An 18902-nucleotide genomic window follows, 5' to 3' on the forward strand; every position below is an offset into this window, starting at 1 on the left:
GTTCCCTCGCCGCCCTGGAAAGCTAGATCCTGTCTGCATGGCGGGCTCTGGTCTCAGCTTAAATGTGACCTAAGTCAGCAAGGTGTGACCTTGCTTATTTCCTGCCCCTCTCCACACCCCACTATAATATTCGGGCCAGGCCGGGCGCAGTGGCTCACGCCTGTAATCCCAGCACTTTGGGAGGCCGAGACGGGCAGATCACGAGGTCAGGAGATCGAGACCATCCTGGCTCACATGGTGAAACCCCGTCTCTACTAAAATAGAAAAAAAAAAAACTAGCCGGGCGTGGTGGAGGGCGCCTGTAGTCCCAGCTACTCGGGAGGCTGAGGCAGGAGAATGGCCTGAACCCGGGAGGCGGAGCTTGCAGTGAGCTGAGATCCAGCCACTGCACTCCAGCCTGGGCGACAGAGCGAGATTCGGTCTCAAAAAAAAAAAAAAATATATATATATATATATATTCGGGCCGGGCGTGGTGGCTCATGTCTGTAATCCCAGCACTTTGGGAGGCTGAGGCCGGCGGATCACCAGAGGTCAGGAGTTTGAGGCTAGGCTGGCCAACATGGCAAAAATCCGTCTCTACTAAAAATACAAAAATTAGCCAGGTGTGGTGGCGGGCGCCTGTAATCCCAGCTATGCAGCAGGCTGAGGCAGGAGAATCGCTTGAACCAGGAGGTGGAGGTCGCAGTGAGCCAAGATCGCGCCATTGCACTCCAGCCTGGGCGACAAGAGCAAAATTGTCTCAAAAAAAACAAAAACAAAATATATATACACACACACAAACACATATATATAAAATACTCAATGAAGGCTTTCATTTTCCTGGAATCCCTCAGCATAGCACTTAATAGTTGCTCAGAAGACACTTGCTGAATGGGTTTGAAGACTCACAGGTTTAAAAAATATCAGGAGGCTGGGCACGGTGGCTCATGCCTGTAATCCCAGCACTTTGGGAGGCTGAGGCGGGCGGATCACGGTCAGGAGTTTCAGACCAGCCTGGCCAACATGGTGAAACCCCATCTCTACTAAAAATACAAAAATTAGCAGGGCATGGTGGCGGGCGCCTGTAATCCTAGCTACTAGGGAGGCTGAGGCAGGAGAATCGCTTGAACTGAGGAGGTGGAGGTTGCAGTGAGCCCAGATCGCATCACTGCACTCCAGTCTGGGCGACAGAGCTAGACTCCGTCTCAAAAAAAAAAAAAAAAAAACAACCAGGAACCGGTCACCTCAATACGTATCAGATGCTGGTGAACACAGGTGGACAAAGTGGTCAACAAACCAAAAATCCTTACCCTAAAAAAATAAAAGAAAAGAAAAACCTCCCTGCCCTGAATCCGAGTATTTTAAAATTAAAATTGCAGCCCCCGCACTACCCACCTCCTTCAGCCCGCTTTATTTTTTCTCCACCTTTTCACCTTCTAAACTATTATAAAATCGACTCATTGGTGTTTGTGTGTCTTCCCCTACAGAATGCAGCCTCCAAGAGGGCATGGAATTTTGTCCATCTCGTTCATCACCCTACCCAGCCTCAGCACCTAGACCAGTGTTGGCACCCAGTGGGCGCCAAATAAACACTGACGGCTTGAACTCTAGACCTCGGCCGCTCTTTTTCCTACAGACCTTGAACCACCTTGTTCCAAAGGGGATATTGGCCTCAGGAGGCGCCCAGAGGTGACCTCAGGCGGCCCGACCCAGGAGTCCAAGCTCCGGGAGCAGGGCCACAGGAGCAGCTGCGGAGAGGGGCGGTGCCAGGAGCCGGAACGGGCAGTCGGGCGCTTCCTGGAAGAGGTGCGGACCGCGGCGAGCCAGGGACCGTGGGCGGTGCCGTCTGAGCGGGCGGGTCACGTGACGCCCACAACAACGCCCACCTCTTGGTGGGCGGGGCACAGGTGGGCGGGGCGCATGCAAAACTGCCCAGGGCGGCGGCCAATCGCGGCGCGCGCCAGGGGTCCCAGCTCCGGGGATCCGGGACACCACCCTCGCGCAGTCTCGGGTCGCTGTAGCCCGGGGGCTTTTGCCAGCGGCGCCGGGGGCCTGTGTGCTGGGGCAGCGGGCGCTCCCTTGACCTCGTCCTCCTCATCCTGTGCGGCCGGCCGGGTGAGGCCGGGCCCGCGTAGGGGGCAGGCGGCGGCTGCCTCCGGCGGAGGTGCCTCGCGGCTCCCGGGCGGGCCCGCGCCTCGGCGGCGTGCTCCATGCATCCGGAGCCCGCCCCGCCCCCGAGCCGCAGCAGCCCCGAGCTTCCCCCGAGCGGCGGCAGCACCACCAGCGGCAGCCGCCGGAGCCGCCGCTGCAGCGGGGACGGGGAGCCTCCGGGAGCCCCGCCGCCGCCGCCGCCGCCGCCCGCCGTCACCTACCCGGACTGGATCGGCCAGAGTTACTCCGAGGTGATGAGTCTCAACGAGCACTCCATGCAGGCGCTGTCCTGGCGCAAGCTCTATTTGAGCCGCGCCAAGCTCAAAGCCTCCAGCCGGACCTCGGCTCTGCTCTCCGGCTTCGCCATGGTGAGCTCGGGCCACCTTGCCCTCCCCTTTCTGCTGTCCTGGCTGCTCCCTCCCGCAGCCCCGACGGGGCCCACTGGGGAGCGAGCTGGGCGGGCCGGGCGGGCCGGGGTGAGGGGAAGAGCTGTGAGAAGCCCTCGTGAGCGCTGCGCAAGGGGCAGAGGTGCTGCTGGACGTGAGCACTAGTGGGCGCCGAGTACTCCGATCTGGGGTGGTGACAAGCCATACCAGAGTCCGGGCTTTGGGGTCTTGGGTGCCTCCACATGGACTTGCTTGCCCCAGCAAGAGTGGTAGATGCATCCCGAAGTTAGCTCTGTAAGAAGCCCGCCCCACGTGCGTTCAGTGGGGAAAGAAGGGACTCAAAAACTAACCCAGCTGGGGGCGTCAGGAGGTGGGGACGAGGACCAAGACCTTGAGCTGTCTTGTGCCCCCGCACCCGAGGCCGGAAGGTGTTAGCTCTGTTCTTTTATCAACTCGTAGAGGGGATTTCCTGACACCCCTTTTCCACCGCATTTTCCGAGAGCCTCAGCCTGGGGGTTTGACAACCAGTCCGCACCCTCAGTTTTTCCTCCAGAAACTTGCCACTGAGTCACTGAGTGTGAGGGAGGAGAGAGGGACGTGTTCCCGTTGAATGGGCTCTTTCTTTTTTAGTTTTTCTTTTTTCCAAGACGGAGTCTCTCTCTGTCGCCCAGGCTGGAGTGCAGTGGTGCAATCCCGGCTCACTGAAACCTCCACCTCCCGGGTTCAAGCGATTCTCATGCCTCAGCCTCCTGAGTAGCTGGGATTACAGACACCACGCCCGGCTAATTTTTGTATTCTTAGTAGAGACAGGGTTTCACCGTGTTGGCCAGGCTGGTCTTGAACTCTTGACCTCATGATCTGCCCACCTTGGCCTCCCAAAGTGCTGTGATTACAGGCGTGAGCCACCTCCCCCGGCCCAATGGGCTCTTTCTTGATCTAGGGGATAGGCTTGCTTTCCTTTCCCCACCATCCTAAGGAGCTGGAGTGGGAAGCCTCTGAGGTGTGGAGTGGGTGAGGCTGCCGATGGGCCTGAGAAGTGGCTCTGGGGATACCCTCAGGCTTGGCATATTGAAGTTTCTCCGGAAGCAGGGGACTACATAATAACTACATTATTACCACTTTCGGTGATATCAGCCTTTGTGAATGAACTCTGCCCCCGCCCCCCAGTTCTGTAGACCAGAGCACTCCTGCCCCCGCCACCAGTGAGCTAAGCCCTTGGCCTTGAGGGAGGGAGTGGCTGCACCCTTCGTGTTTTCTTGGGAAGGGAGTGTGTCTGGAACTCTCCCTGCTTTGCCTTGCAGCAGAGCCTGAATTTTGTAAGGCCCAGAGCGTGCTGGGCCACATGGAAAGGCCAGGAGATGGGGAGTGGGCAGCAGCCCTCCCTGCTCAGCTACTTGCTGCCTGTGTGACCTCAAGCAACTCACTCTCCCTGTCTGGGCCTCAATTCCTGAATCGATCAAAGAAGGCTGCTACTCCAGAGTTTCTGTTTGGGAATAAAATTGAGGGAGCCCCTGAGAGGAGATCAGGGAGTGTGTGTGTATAGACAGCACTCTCAGTTTTAGTTTAGACAGCACGGAATTCTGCTCTGTTAGTTTCAAATCCTAAGAGACCAGGTTCTGCCTCGTGCCTGAAGAATCTCTAAAAGCAGCCGGCATTTACTAAACACTCACTCAGTGCTAGGTGCCTTATCTCCTGGGCTTACTCCTCAGCAACCCTCTGTGATGGTTTTGTCAAAGGGCTTTCCCAAGACCGCACAGCCAGTCCCATGGAGCAGGATTTGAACCCGGGTCTGTTAGTGTTCAGAACTTGCTCAGGCATTTGTACCCATTGCGGTGTATAGGAACTCTGATTGATGTCCAGCCAGGGACATGTTAAGACAGGCCTAGGAAATGAAAAACAAGGCAAAAGAGTTTCTTTTAAGCCAAAGAGTTTTATAATTGGTGGTGGGCGGGGAGCTACCAGCTGTCAGCTTTTCCCTGCAGTGCTCCGGGTTTAAGATAATGGTTCCCCCTTTTCTTGTGGTCGTGAGTTTATAGCTGCCCCAAGCTCCTTCTCACTCCTGAGGGGTGAGATCCAGATGAATGACATTTTCCTGCCTTCTCAAGTCCCCTCTTCCTTTCAAAGACAGGCCTCAGGCCTCATGGTCAAATGTCACCTCCTTCCTCTTGCTAAAAACAGTGTGAGGAAGTCAGGAGATTGGGGCAGCCAATGGCTTGGAGTGGGCTTTGGCCCACCCTGTCTGTCTCTTGGGGACTTTTCTTTTCCCCTTCCTGGGTGGAGAAGGCTTGCCGGCTCTGCTGATGGAATCCCCAAAGTTCTGCAGGCAGGGAAGGACCAAACCCCAGGATACTCTCCATTCTGCCGTTACAAGAGGGTAACTGCATGTGCCATGAAGCTGGAAATCTATAGGAGGGATGGGATTGGGTGCAGGGTCTGACCATGCCTCACTCCCACTTAGACACCCAGCCTGTAAGTGAGCTTCAGAGAGGAGAGGGTGCCAGCAGCCCCAACGCCATGGTAACAGAGCGACAAGTTTCCTGAATTACTCTCCCTTGGCCTGTGAGTCAGCATAACCAACTTCCTGCCCCCAGAGGGCTTCCTTCCCAGAGACCTGGAAAGTCAAGGGATGGGGTCACCAGGTGAGATTGAGGGAGGGTCTCCCACAAAGCCTGGAGGGGATTGAGAGGTTCCCCACTTCACAGGTAGAAGGGCCTGGCCAGGTGGCCAGGAAGTGTTGGGGATGGCCGGTGAGTGACCTCAGGCAAGAGGCTTTACCTCTTTGAGGCCAGTTTTCTTTTCTTTCTTTTTTTTTTTTTTCCTTTGAGACGGAGTTTCCTCTTTGTTGCCCAGGCTGGAGTGCAGTGATGCGATCTCGGCTCACTGCAACCTCCGCCTCCTGGGTTCATGCGATTCTCCTGTCTCAGCCTCCTGAGTAGCTGGGATTACAGCCACATGCCACCTCACCCGGCCTCTCATTTTTGTATTTTTAGTAGAAACGGGGTTTCACCATGTTGGCCAGGCTGGTCTCAAACTCCTGACCTCAGGTGATCCACCTGCCTTGGCGTCCCAAAGTGCTGGGATTACAGGTGTGAGCCACCGTACCTGGCCAAAGCCAGTTTTTTTTATGTGTATGGAGATGGCACATATCCTGCTCTCCCATGGACTTGCATGAAGATTCATTTTGAGACCAGACCGGTCCCATGAAACACAGAGGAATTTTCAGGGTCTGATGACGCACACCTTGCCTGGACCCTCTCCGATCTGCAGATGAGATTCTTGCTCCAGACAGCATTTCTAGGAACGGCAAGCCTCAGGTGCGCCATCCTCCAAACTCTAACGAGAGATACAAAGCAAGGCGGCCTGGACGTAGTGTGGGATCAGCATCCTGTAGAGCTCCTCAAGCCCACAGTAGTCTTGTGGGCTTTGAATCACGCCCTCTGTGCCTCAGTTTACACTTCATTGAGAGGCAGCCAGCCTCAGCCTGACCGCATCCCCTGCAGGACTGGTGAGCATATGTGGCGATCTCGTCTGCTGGGGAAGGCAGGCTGTAACATTAGCCTAAGCAGAAGATAATTGGGAAGGTCAGCCTGCTGCTGTAAACAAAATGCTTTCCATGACCTGGGATCAATTATTTTTGGATTATCTGCCTCCTCAGTTCTCTGCCTGCCAGCACCCTTTTGTTCCCAAGTTCTAGAGCTGGTTCAGAAGTTGCCTGTAATTTCTATGAAAATGAGTTGGAAGGAATGACTCAAATCATAAGACACTGAGCCTCTATGACATGTTCCGAGTTCAGGGACCATGTAAATGGGCAAGAAATTGCTATTACTATTCTTAGTACTGATCACCGATAGTAATTATTATTGCTGTTGTTGATTGGGCTGTTGCCGTAGGCTAGATGGTGCCCCACGTAGCATGTTGTGTGATCTTCCTATAACCAGGTGAGTATAGGTGGTCACTGAGAGGAAAGATTTGCCCGTGGTCACCTGGCTGGGAAGCTGCAGAGCCCTGTGGCTGTGGTGTAGCACCCTTGCTGTGGGAGAGGAAGCATCAGAGAGTGTAGGAGAACAGAGCTGAGAAGCTCAAGCAGAGCAAGGTCAGAACAGACACCTGAGCAAGACAAGTTGGTTCAGATCCCAGCTCTACCTCTTATAAGGGCAAGACCTTAGGTAAGTCATTTAACCTTTCTCGGTCTCAGTTTCCTCATCTTCAAAATGGAGTACAGCCGGGCACGTTGGCTCACACTTGTAATCCTAGCACTTTGGAAGGCCGAGGCGGGCGAATCACCTGAGGTCAGGAGTTGGAGACCAGCCTGGCCAATATGGTGAAACCCCATCTCTACTAAAAATACAAAAATTAGCTGGGTGTGGTTGTGCATTCCTGTGATTCCAGCTACTCGGGAGGCTGAGGCAGGAGAATTGCTTCAACCCGGGAGGCAGAGGTTGCAATGAGTAGAGATCGCACCACTGCACTCCAGCCTGGGCAACAAACAGAGTAAGACTCCATCTCAAAAAAAGAAAAAAAATTGCAAAGCACTTACAGTATCTGACCCAAGTATCCCAGATACTTGCTTACCCTTTTTTCCATGGTGTTAGGGCTACTAAGGGTTAACTGAGTTAAAATAATCTGGTTCTTGCTGAGCCTTGAGTGTGGTGAAGTTAGGACTTGAGAAAGAGCCTTCAAGTCACAGGAAATGGCAGGAACAGTTAAAGATGAGAAATGACAGGGCCTAGGGGAAAGGTACAGGGGCTGTGGTTGGGGTTGAGGGTCTTCAGGAAGTAGTAGAGAACGGTTAATTTAGCCAGGCAAGATGATGGAGGGCCTTGATTGGGTGGGAAATTTGAACTCTAGGATCGGCAGCAGGGAGCCATTGAAGGTTTTAGACAGGAGTTACATGATGAATTCTATGATGGTGGTGGTGGTGGTTGTGGTTACTGTTTACTGAAACCCTGTCATGCCAGGCATGAGCCTGAACGCTTTTCTTTCATTCTTACTGAATCCTCACCATAGCTCTTAAAAGTATGTACTGTAAACAGGAAAACGAAGGCTCCTAGAGGTTAAGATTCTCCAGCTAGTAGCATTCAAGCTCTGGTCTGTCTGGCTGGGAGCCATTTCCACTTTACCACCCTCTGGTTTCCACCACCCATGCAAGTTGTTAACTGGGCCTTTGAGATCTTCCAGACGTGAGACTCTGCGTGCTGGATTTGCACGCTGGGCTATGGAGAAAGGGAATTATGCTGTGTTCCCCAAGGGGAGGGTGCTTCCTGCCTAGCAGAGAAGACGTTTGTAAAATTTCACAAGTGCCTGTGGCACATTTTTGGAATTTTGACCAAGAGCAGTGTTGAGCTCCACTGACTGCCCGGTCCCTGGCTAATGAAGGATAACTCTGAGTAGGTTTCTAAGACAGCCCTAAGGTAATCAATGTGGGGTGGGGGTGAAGGGTAGAGTTCCTGTAGAGAAATAAAACTGAATATAAAGTTTAAACATTGACAGCAAGCCAGGTGCAGTGGCTCACGCCTGTAATCCCAGTACTTTGAGAGGCCAAGGTAGGAGGATAGCCGGAGCCTAGGAGTTGGAGACCAGCCTGGGCAACATAGGGAGACCCCGTCTCTACAAATAATAAAAAAAAAATTAGCCAGGCATGGTGGCAGATGCCTGTGGTCCCAAGGACTTGGGAGGCTGAGGCAGGAGGATCACTTGAGCCCAGAAGGTCGAGGCTGCAGTGAGCTGTAAGGGTGCCACACTCCAATCTGGGTGACAGAGTGAGACTCTATCTCACAACAAATAAAATAAACATAGACAGCAGATTTCTCTCTGATGGGGTTTCTAAGGGTTCTTTAATATGATCTCTGGAAGGAACAGCTCAGACTGCTAAGACCACAGACTTTTCTTCAGATGATAATCTTGTGGGACTATTATTTGATAGCCCTCTTTGGGGATCATCGATGTCACCCAGGGGTCAGCTGGCTTTTTGTGGAAAGGAGCCACCAGGTCTCAGTGGTAACTCTTCAACTCTGCTGTTGTAGCTGGAAAGCAGCACGGATAATAGGTGAGTGAGTGGGCATGGCTGTGTGCCAATAAAACTTTATTTACAAAAACTACTGTCTGCAGGCTCTAGTGTGCTGACCTCTGATTTAAGCCGATCTTTTTTGTTTGTTTGTTTTTTGAGACTGAGTTTTGCTCTTGTTGCCCAGGTTTGAGTAGAATGGTACGATCTTGGCTCACTGCAGCCTCTGCCTCCTGGGTTCAAGCGATTCTTCAGCCTCAGCCTCCCGAGTAGCTGGGGTTATAGGCATGTGCCACCATGCCCGGCTAATTTTATATTTTTAGTAGAGATGGGGTTTCTCCATGTTTGTCAGGCTGGTCTCGAACTCCCAACCTCAGATGATCCGCCCAGCTCGACCTCCCAAAGTGCTGGGATTACAGGTGTGAGCCACCGTGCCTGGCCCTGTCTCCAAACTTTTGAGCTTATACCCTTATCAAAAAATATTTATGGCTGGGCACGATGGCTCACGCCTGTAATCCCAGCAGTTTGGGAGGCTGAGGCTGGCAGATCACGAGGTCAGGAGATCGAGACCATCCTGGCTAACACGGTGAAACCCCGTCTCTACTAAAAAATACAAAAAATTAGCCGGGCGTGGTGGTGGGCACCTGTAGTCCCAGCTACTTGGGAGGCTGAGGCAGGAGAATGGTGTGAACACGGGAGACGGAGGTTGCAGTGAGCTGAGATCGCACCACTGCACTCCAGCCTGGGCGACAGAGTGAGACTCCGTCTCAAAAAAAAAAAAAAAAGGCCGGGCGCGGTGGCTCAAGCCTGTAATCCCAGCACTTTGGGAGGCCGAGACGGGCGGATCACGAGGTCAGGAGATCGAGACCATCCTGGCTAGCACGGTGAAACCCCGTCTCTACTAAAAAATACAAAAAACTAGCCGGGCGAGGTGGCGGGCGCCTGTAGTCCCAGCTACTCGGGAGGCTGAGGCAGGAGAATGGCATAAACCTGGGAGGCGGAGCTTGCAGTGAGCTGAGATTCGGCCACTGCACTCCAGCCTGGGTGACAGAGCGAGACTCCGTCTCAAAAAAAAAAAAAAAAAAAAAAAAAAAAAAATTAACCAGGCATGTTGGTGTGTGCCTCTAGTCCCAGCTGTTTGGGACGCTGAGATGGGAGGATCACTGAACCCGAGAGGTTGAGGCTGCCGTGAGCTGTGATTACCCAATTGCACCCCAGCCTGGGCGACAGAGTGAGACCCTGCCTCAAAAAAAGAATTAGCCGGTTGAAGAGAAAGTCTGGGTCTGTGCCCCCCGACCCTGTATGCAAATTCAGCCTATTCATGGCTTGTAACAAATGTAGTAAGTTGCAACCAGCACATTTTGTTGTTTCTTTCTTTTGATAACTTTGGTACCAAGCTCCTGGCCGTTTTTAGAATGAGATAAGGATGAAATGAAACAAAGTCGCAGCGCACATTGCATCTTGCAAGACCTTATTGGTGTGCTGTAAGGCTAAATGTTGACTGATGAAACTTTTGTTTCTGTTATAAACCCATGTGTGTCTATTTATAGAAACGTGGAGTCCTGGACTGTCATGGTCAAGACTTTGTAAACCACTGCACACTAGACCTCAGTACCCTCTTAAGAGATGGTTTGCATTTGAGGTGGGGCCGGCAGGCTCAGACAGCTCCGGGTGACGCTGCATGATTGCAGCCTAAAGGGCCTCATGTTCCAGGCTGCAGCCACACACCCTCCTAAAAGGGTGGTCAAGAAAAGAACTAGGCCGGGGGAAGGAAGGCTGTGGGAGCTGAGGTCAGGCCCAGCATGGGAGGGCTGCCTCAGAGGGCCTGGACTGGCAGGTACCCGGTGCCCAGGGTCTCCATGGAGCCCAGCAGGAGCCAGGAGAGATAGCTGGCACTCGGGCCAGGTGGGCTGACGCCTGGTACAGTCTGCCAGGGCCACCCAGGCCCTGCCCTTCGCAGAATTATGTAACCCTCTTCTTGGCCCTTGCTAAGGTTTGGCATCTCTAGCCAAAACCCTACTGGGGGGATCCATGGACTAGCGTGAGGTGGGGCTGGTGGTCTTTCGCCTTTCCTATCCCTTATAGGGTTTGCCTCGCCAGGTTCAGGCGGCCAGTGGCTGGCTGGGGGCTGTTTATTTTGGGCGACGGGCTATATTTACCTTGTGAAGCTGCATGCGATCTGATCTGATCCAATCTCGCTGGGGCTCAGCTGGGGATCTGGCAGTCAGCTGCCAGATCTGCAGGGCCCCTGGGCCCTCACCCTCCCCACCCGAGGGGAGATTTCCAGAGCAAGAAGTAGCCTGGAAAAAGTGGTGGTATTTATTCCTGTGAATTTTTCATCCAGCTCCGTGACACGTGCCAACCGTTCCTTTCTTCTCACTTTGAATCATTCTTTTACACAGCCCCCTGAACCCTGTGGCATTGAACTTGGTCCCAAGTGTGGGCACATACAGCCTGCCTATGTGCACGGAGTTCCAGGAATCGTAGGGTCCAGTGAGGGTAATGGGGTTTCTTCCGGAGCCGGGCAGCAGGCCCTTTCTTCTTCCTCGGAGAGCCTCTCCCCTCTCCGCAGCCCAAGACCTCAGGGAGAGCTGGCAACTGTGGGTGTCCCTGGGCCACGTGCGTCCCAACAGCTGCACTGCTTTCTGGCCCTGAAGCCTGTGGGTGTGACTAACAGTGTGGAACGTGGTGGTCTCTGTCCTGTGGAGGTGGCCATCAGGCCAGGTGTGGCGTGGGGTGCACATCCTTGTGGCTGGGGTTTGGAGCTGGAGCTGCCTCTAAATATAGCAAGCGAGGTCCAGAGTCGGGGTTGGAAGGTGGGCATATGGGGTCCCTGTCTCCAGCCTGAGCTGAGGGTATCCAGGCACTATTTCTCTTCCATGGACTTCAAGCTCTGTTTTTCTCCTTTTTTCTTTTCTTTTTTTTTAGAGATAGAGTCTTGCTCTGTTGCCCAGTGTGTAGTGTAGTGATGCGATCATAGCTCACTGCAGCCTCGAACTCCTGGGCTCAAGGGATCCTCCTGCCTTAGCCTCTCAAGTAGCCGGGACTGGCTGGGCACGGTGGCTCACACCTGTAATCCCAGCACTTTGTGAGGCTGAGGCAGGGAGATCATCTGAGGTCAGGAGTTTGAGACCAGCCTGACCAACATGATGAAACCCCGTCTCTACTAAAAATACAAAAGTTAGCTGGGCATGGTGGCAGGCACCTGTAATCCCAGCTACTCAGGAGGCTGAGGCAGGAGAATCGCTTGAACCTGGGAGGGGCAGGTTGCAGTGAGCCGAATCATGCCACTGCACTCCAGCCTGGGTGACAGAGTGAGACTCCATCTCAAAAAAAAAAAAAAAAAAGGTAGCTGGGGCTACAGGCATGCCCACTATACCCAGCTAATTTTTTTTTTCTGTGTGTGTGTGCAATAGGGTCTCACATTAGCGCTGCCATGCCCAGCTAATTTTGTATTTTTAGTAGAGACAGGGTTTCTCCATGTTGGTCAGGCTTGTCTCGAACTCCCAACCTCATGTGGTCTGCCTGCCTCAGCCTCACAAAGTGCTGGGATTGCAGATGTGAGCCACCGCGCCCGGCCCTGTGTTTTTCTTTTTAACCAAGATTTGTTGAGCTGTTGTAGCTGGCGCTATGCTAAACATCTAGATATGAAGACTACGTTTAATCTCAGCCACCATGTGAGGGAGGTGCTCCTTTGCCCCCTTCATACCCGGGCTGTGGAGCCAAGTGGACTTGGTTTTGAATCCAGCAGAGAGTAACCCTTTGGACAGCTGACATTACCTTTCTAAGCCTCAGTTTCCTTGTTTGTGAAAGAAGAATAATGGTATTAATAACTCATGGGATTCTCTTTTTTTTTTTTTTTTTTTTTTTGAGACCATGCTCTGTCACCCAGACTGGAGTGCAGTGGTGCTATCTTGGCTCACTGCAACCTCTGCCTCCTGGGTTCAAGAGATTCTCCTACCTCAGCCTCCCAATTAGCTGGGATTACAGGTGCCCACCACCACACCCCAGCTATTTTTTTTTTTTTGAGATGGTATCTCACTCTGTTGCCTACGCTGGAGCGCAATGGCACGATTTCAGCTCACTGCAACCTCCATCTCCAGGTTCAAGTGATACTTGTGCCTCAGCCTCCCAATTTTCTGAGATTACAGGTGCGTCCCACCACACGCAGCTAATTTTTTTTGTATTTTTAGTAGAGGCGGGGCTTCGCCATGTTGGCCAGGCTGGTCTTGAACTCCTAACCTCAAGTTACCTGCCTGCCTCGGCCTCCCAAAGTGCTGGGATTACAGGCATGAGCCACCGCGCCCGGCCCACGCCTGGCTAATTTTTGTATTTTTAGTAGAGACAGGGTTTCACCATGTTGGCCAGGCTGGTCTGGAACTCCCAGACTCAAGTGATCCACCTGCCTCAGCTTCCCAATGTGCTGGGATTACAGGCATGAGCCACCACGCCTGTCAGCCTCTATTTTATAGATGTGGAAGCTGTGGTACAGAGAGGCTGAGAACCTTATCCAAGGTCAATAGCTGTGGAAGTGGAGGAGCCAGTTTGCAGCCAGCCGTGTGGTGTGCTCTGTGGTCCTGACTGCATAGAGGGGGACAGACACTACCTTGAGGGTGGCTGGGGCGCAGGTGAGGCACCAAGTAGGGAGCAGAGTAGGACTGTAGACCTGTGTACAGGCCCCTCATACACACCCCAGCGGCCAGCTCAGGGCCTAAGACACCTAAAGGCTCCAGACATTTCCAGTGAGTGGATCAGTAGCAGTGGACCTGGGGCAGCTCACTAACGGCCGCTGCTGCTTGTCCTGTCTCCGGTTTCAGGTTCCGGGGTGGCAGACCAGAGCAGGAAGAGGAAGTGCTGGGGGTGGGGAGGTGGCAGGAGACACTGGCTGCTGGAAGGGGCTCTCCTCTTCCAGGTGTGGGCAGACCCGGGTGCAGAGACAAGGGAGCTGCAGGATGTGGCCCTCCACCTGCCGTGGCCTGGTGACCTGTGCCACGTCTTGTGTCCAGCACCCACATGTGCCGAGACACCCTCACCCGCATGGACTCAGAATTCTCAGGGCTGGCTTTCGGCCACCAAAGATCTTAAACACGGTAGAAATTCTGATGGCATTGCCCCAAATTTATATGAGTTTGAAATGTTTTGTAAACGCCTGGACTGAAAAGTACATACCGACGTCCACTGAGGGCATTCTTAGACAAAAGCCTGCGAATCCCGTTGAAATTGTCAGAAAAGTCCTGTCAATAAATGATACTTGGCTGTTTTAAGGAGAGTGTCAAGGCCAGGTGCGGTGGCTCACGCCTGTAATCCCAGCACTTTGGGAGGCCGAGGCGGGTGGATTACGAGGTCAGAAGTTCGAGACCAGCCTGGCCAACATGGTTGAAACCCCATCTCTACTAAAAATACAAAAATTAGCTGAGCGTGGTGGCAGGCCCTTGTAATCCCAGCTACTCGGGAGGCTGAGGCAGGAGAATCACTTGAATCCATGAGCCAGAGGTTGCAGTGAGCTGAGATTACACCATTGTACTCCAGCCTGGGCAGTAGAATGACTCCATCAAAAAAAAAAGAAAAGGATAGTGTCCACCATCTTCAGATTCTCAGAGATATCCGACCCCAAGTCAGATCCAGATTGTGACCTTCATCTCACTGCATCCCCTTCTTTTATGGGTGGAGAGGAGGGTCTTGGCCAAGGTTACGGGTGAACAGGCGGTTATGGAGCTGGAACATGGGTTTGCCGATTTGACCTGGCGTTCTTTCTGCCTGAGCGTGCCCCTCTGCAGGAGGGTAGAAGCCCCAGGAGGATGTTATAAAGAGACTGTGGGGTGGGGATGAGGTTCCTAAACTGGGTAATAATAAAGCTCGCTTTTATTGAGGGTTTGTTGTGTGCCAGACACTACCTGTTTTACATGGATTGACTCTTAATCCTCACAAGAAGCCTTCGAGGCTTGTCCCATTTATTCCCATTTTACAGATGTGGAAACAGGTGCAGAAAGTTGAGAGCTTGCCAGAGTCATACAGGCTAATCAAGGGCAGGGGAGTCAGGGTCGAAGCCAGGCAGACTGTAAAAGGAGAGCAGTGGGGAAGGAAGGAGCCCACACCCCTACCTAGGGCAGGAGGGGTGAGAGGACAGGAATTCCCTGCTTGCTGGGGGCCAGGCTGGTGTGCGGCTAATGGAGAAACTTCAACATTAGGCTGTCCACTCTGAGCCTGCCACATACATAGCAAACACCTTATAAAGAGTCACTGTCCTTGATGGAATGACTGCCATAGGTACCGCCATCTCCCTACCCCCGTCCCTCCAGCCCTCGTGGGTTGACCGTGGTTGTGTGCCCACTGCTGGCTGTTCCCAGCCCAGATCTGATGAGCTGGCTCCTTTGCATGGGGGTGACTTGCAAGGCCCAGGTGAGGAGCAGCGGGTGTCTGGCCCGGAGCATGCTCCTGGTGACCTCGGGTCCACAGGTCTCCAGGAACTGGGGACAGCTGGTGGTCAGCCCTGCAGCTGGGGAGGAGACAGCCCCAGGGTGTACTGGCCACCCAGCCTGCACCAGCTGAGCCCGTCGCTTCTGGGAAGCCTGCTCTGTACTTCTCAGGTCGTGCACTGTGTTCTCAGAAGGGCCTGGGTGTGCCCTGGGAGAGCAGCCACCACCCCTCTGCATGTCCTCAGAGCAGGGCATGAAGGACAAGCCTCTGCTTGGGTGTGAGGATGTGGGGCCAACAGGAATGGTGGCTGGTGATTGCTTTTTTAAATGCTTTTATTTTAACCATAGTAAAACACGCATAACAAAATTTACCATTTTGACCACTGATGGTGGTTGGTGTTAATTTTAATTTAATTATTTAATTGTTATTATTATTTTTGAGTTAGAGTCTCACTCTGTTGCCCAGGCTGGAGTGCAGTGGCACGATCTCAGCTCACTGCAACCTCCACTGCCCGGGTTCAAGTGAGTCTCCCGCCTCAGCCTCCCAAGTAGCTGGGATTACAGGCGTGTGCCACTACGCCCAGCTATTTTTTTTAATTTTTAGTAGAGATGGGGTTTCACCATGTTAGCCAGGCTCGTCTCCAACTCCTGACCTCAGGTGATCCACCCACCTCAGCTTCCCAAAGTGCTGGAATTACAGGCATGAGCCACTGGCCCCGGCCTGATTTTATTTTTTTTAGAGATAAGGTCTTGCTCTGGTGCCCAGACTGGAGGGCGGTGGTGCGGTCATAGCTCACCACCACCTCAAACTCCTGTGCTCCAGCAATCCTTCTCCGTCAGACTCCCAAGTAGCCAGAACTACAGGTGTACACCACCACCCCCAGCTAATTTAAAAAAATTTTTTGTAGAGGTGAGGTTTCTCTGTGTTGCCTGGCTGCTCTCTAACTCCTGGCCTCAAGCAGTCCTCCCACCGCGGCCTCCACAAAGTGTAGAGATTACAGGCGTGAGCCACTGTGCCTGCAGCTGGTTTCTAATACCTGACCAGGTGGTAATAGCCGTGATTTGGGAGGTGGTACCATGTACCAGCTCTCATTTAATTGTTAAAATAATTCTATGAATTGGCTGGGTGTGGTGGCTCATACCTGTAATCCCCACACTTTGGGAGGCTGAGGCGGGCAGGTGGATCACCTGAGGTTGGAAGTTCGAGACCAGCTTGGCCAACGTGGTGAAACCCTGTCTGTACCAAAAGTACAAAAAAGTAGTCAAGTGTAGGCACATGCCTGTAGTCCCAGGTACTTGGGAGGCTGAGGCAGGAGGATCACTTGAACCCAGGAGGTGGAGGTTGCAGTCAGCCGAGATCGCACCACTGGGCTCCAGCCTGGGCAAAAGAACACAACTCTGTCTGGGGGAAAAAAAAATCCTATGAACTAGTATTATATCCCTATTTCTACAGATAAGAAAGTTGAGGCTTAGAGAGGTTAAGTGACTTTCCCAGGGTTGCACAGTTAGTGAGTGCCAGGACTGGGATTCAGATCCAGGCAGCCTTGGCTCCTGCTCTCTGTAGGACTTTATGCCACTCTCATCCCCAAGTGAATAGGCCTTACTATCCCCATTATAGATAAATGAAAACTGAGGCTTGGAGAGGCCACGCGACTGACCAGGGTCGCAGAGCCTGACAGGAGGAGAGCCAGGACTGAAGATTAGCAGTGGGGGCTGGGACTGCTGGCACTCATTCCGCCTGTCCCCCTGCAGGTGGCAATGGTGGAGGTGCAGCTGGACGCTGACCACGACTACCCGCCAGGGCTGCTCATCGCCTTCAGTGCCTGCACCACGGTGCTGGTGGCTGTGCACCTGTTTGCACTCATGATCAGCACCTGCATCCTGCCCAACATCGAGGCGGTGAGCAACGTGCACAACCTCAACTCGGTCAAGGAGTCCCCCCACGAGCGCATGCACCGCCACATAGAGCTGGCCTGGGCCTTCTCCACCGTCATCGGCACGCTGCTTTTCCTGGCCGAGGTCGTGCTGCTCTGCTGGGTCAAGTTCTTGCCCCTCAAGAAGCAGCCAGGCCAGCCGAGGCCCACCAGCAAGCCCCCCGCCAGTGGTGCAGCCGCCAACGTCAGCACCAGCGGCATCACCCCGGGCCAGGCAGCCGCCATCGCCTCGACCACCATCATGGTGCCCTTCGGCCTGATCTTTATTGTCTTCGCCGTCCACTTCTACCGCTCACTGGTCAGCCATAAGACGGACCGACAGTTCCAGGAGCTCAACGAGCTGGCGGAGTTTGCTCGCTTACAGGACCAGCTGGACCACAGAGGGGACCACCCCCTGACGCCCGGCAGCCACTATGCCTAGGCCCATGTGGTCTGGGCCCTTCCAATTCTTTGGCCTTACGCCCTTCCCCATGACCTTGTCCTGCCCCAGCCTCACGGACAGCCTGTGCAAGGGGCTGGGCTTCAGCAAGGGGCAGAGCGTGGAGGGAAGAGGCTTTTTGTAAGAGAAATTTCTGCACTTTGAAACTGTCCTCTAAGAGAATAAGCATTTCCTGTTCTTCCAGCTCCAGGAAGAGCCGGAGGGGGCCAAAGTGGGGCCACACACTCGCTGTGTCCCCTCTCCTCCCCTGTGCCAGTGCCACCTGGGTGCCTCCTCCTGTCCGTCTCAACCTCCCTTCCGTCCAGCGTTGAGTGTGTACATGTGTGTGTGACACATAAATATACTCATAAGGACACCTCCTTCCTGTGTCTTGTTTTTATTGGGCCTGGGCTACTGGTATTATGCCTCACCCTGATTAGGTGAGCCTCTACGAAAACTTAAAACAAATTTTAAGCCAGGTATGGTGGCACACACCTGTGGTCTCAGCTATTCAGGAGGCCAAGGCAGGAGGATCTCTTGAGCCCAGGAATTTGAGACCCCATCTCAAACAAAAAATACAAAAATTAGCCAGGCATCGCACCTGCAATTCCAGCTCCTTTGAGAGATTGAGGCAGGAAGATTGCCTGAGCCCAGGAGGCCAAGGCTGCAATGAGCTATGGTAACACCACTATACTCCAGCCTGGGCAACAGAGGGAGACGCTCTAAAAAAAAAGGAAAACTTTGCTCAGCACGGTGGCTCACGCCTGTAATCCTAGCACTCTGGGAGGTCGAGGCGGGCAGATCATCTGAGGTCGGGAGTTCGAGGCCAGCCTGACCAACATGGAGAAACCCCGTGTCTACTAAAAATACAAAATTAGTCGTGCGTGTTGGCGCATGCTTGTAATCCCTGCTACTCTGGAGGCTGAGGCAGGAGAATCGTTTGAACCCGGGAGGCGGAGGTTGCGGTGAGCCGAGATCACGCCACTGCCCTCCCACCTGGGCAACAAGAGTGAAACTCTGTCTCAAAAAAAGAAAAAAATTCAACATTTTATTTTGAGAAATTTCAAACCTACAAAAAGTTGCATGAATAGTGTCTATCTGAAATACATATTCAGTCTTTTCTTTAGAAGTCTTTTTTTTTTTTTTTGAGACAGAGCCTCACTCTGTCACCCAGGCTGCAGTGCAGTGGTGCAATCTGTAAAGTCACCGTGAACACTGACTTAGCACATACCGAACCATCGCTCCTAGGAGAAATACAGGGTTGCGTTCCTGTGAGCTTTGGTCATGATATTTTCATCAGCTGATCAATATGTAATCTTGTTTTATGTGTATTTCTGTTTAAAGAAATATACATACATATATATATATATATATATATATATGGTTGAGTTGTTACTATTGAACTCACAGCCCACAAGACTAGAACACATGCCTAAATAAAGCTTATCTAACATACCTATTTTCTCCATATGTGTGTCCATCATAACCGTCTTGCATTGAGGAATACTAGACAGCATTCTAGTATTACACTTGGGGACAATTTTGTTTATTCTACTTTATTTTATGTGTGTGTGTGTATATATATGTATATGTATATGTGTATACACACACATA

The 18902-nt window shown here is 52.8% G+C and overlaps 2 protein-coding genes across 2 annotated transcripts in view; both read left to right on the forward strand.

Annotated features, from left to right (window-relative positions):
* The window catches only part of PSMD9 (proteasome 26S subunit, non-ATPase 9), a 405206-nt gene that overhangs the window by 108744 nt on the left and 277560 nt on the right, over positions 1-18902 (forward strand). The gene's annotated exons all lie outside the window — the stretch shown is intronic.
* ORAI1 (ORAI calcium release-activated calcium modulator 1) lies at positions 2000-17669 on the forward strand. Its single transcript, XM_050748122.1, has 2 exons — positions 2000-2498; positions 16689-17669. Exons 1-2 carry the CDS (start codon positions 2190-2192, stop codon positions 17289-17291), a joined length of 912 nt encoding a protein of 303 aa, XP_050604079.1. The 5' UTR covers positions 2000-2189; the 3' UTR covers positions 17292-17669.

The sequence above is a fragment of the Macaca thibetana genome, chromosome 11 (assembly GCF_024542745.1).
Source record: "Macaca thibetana thibetana isolate TM-01 chromosome 11, ASM2454274v1, whole genome shotgun sequence".
Classification (NCBI taxonomy): domain Eukaryota; kingdom Metazoa; phylum Chordata; class Mammalia; order Primates; family Cercopithecidae; genus Macaca; species Macaca thibetana.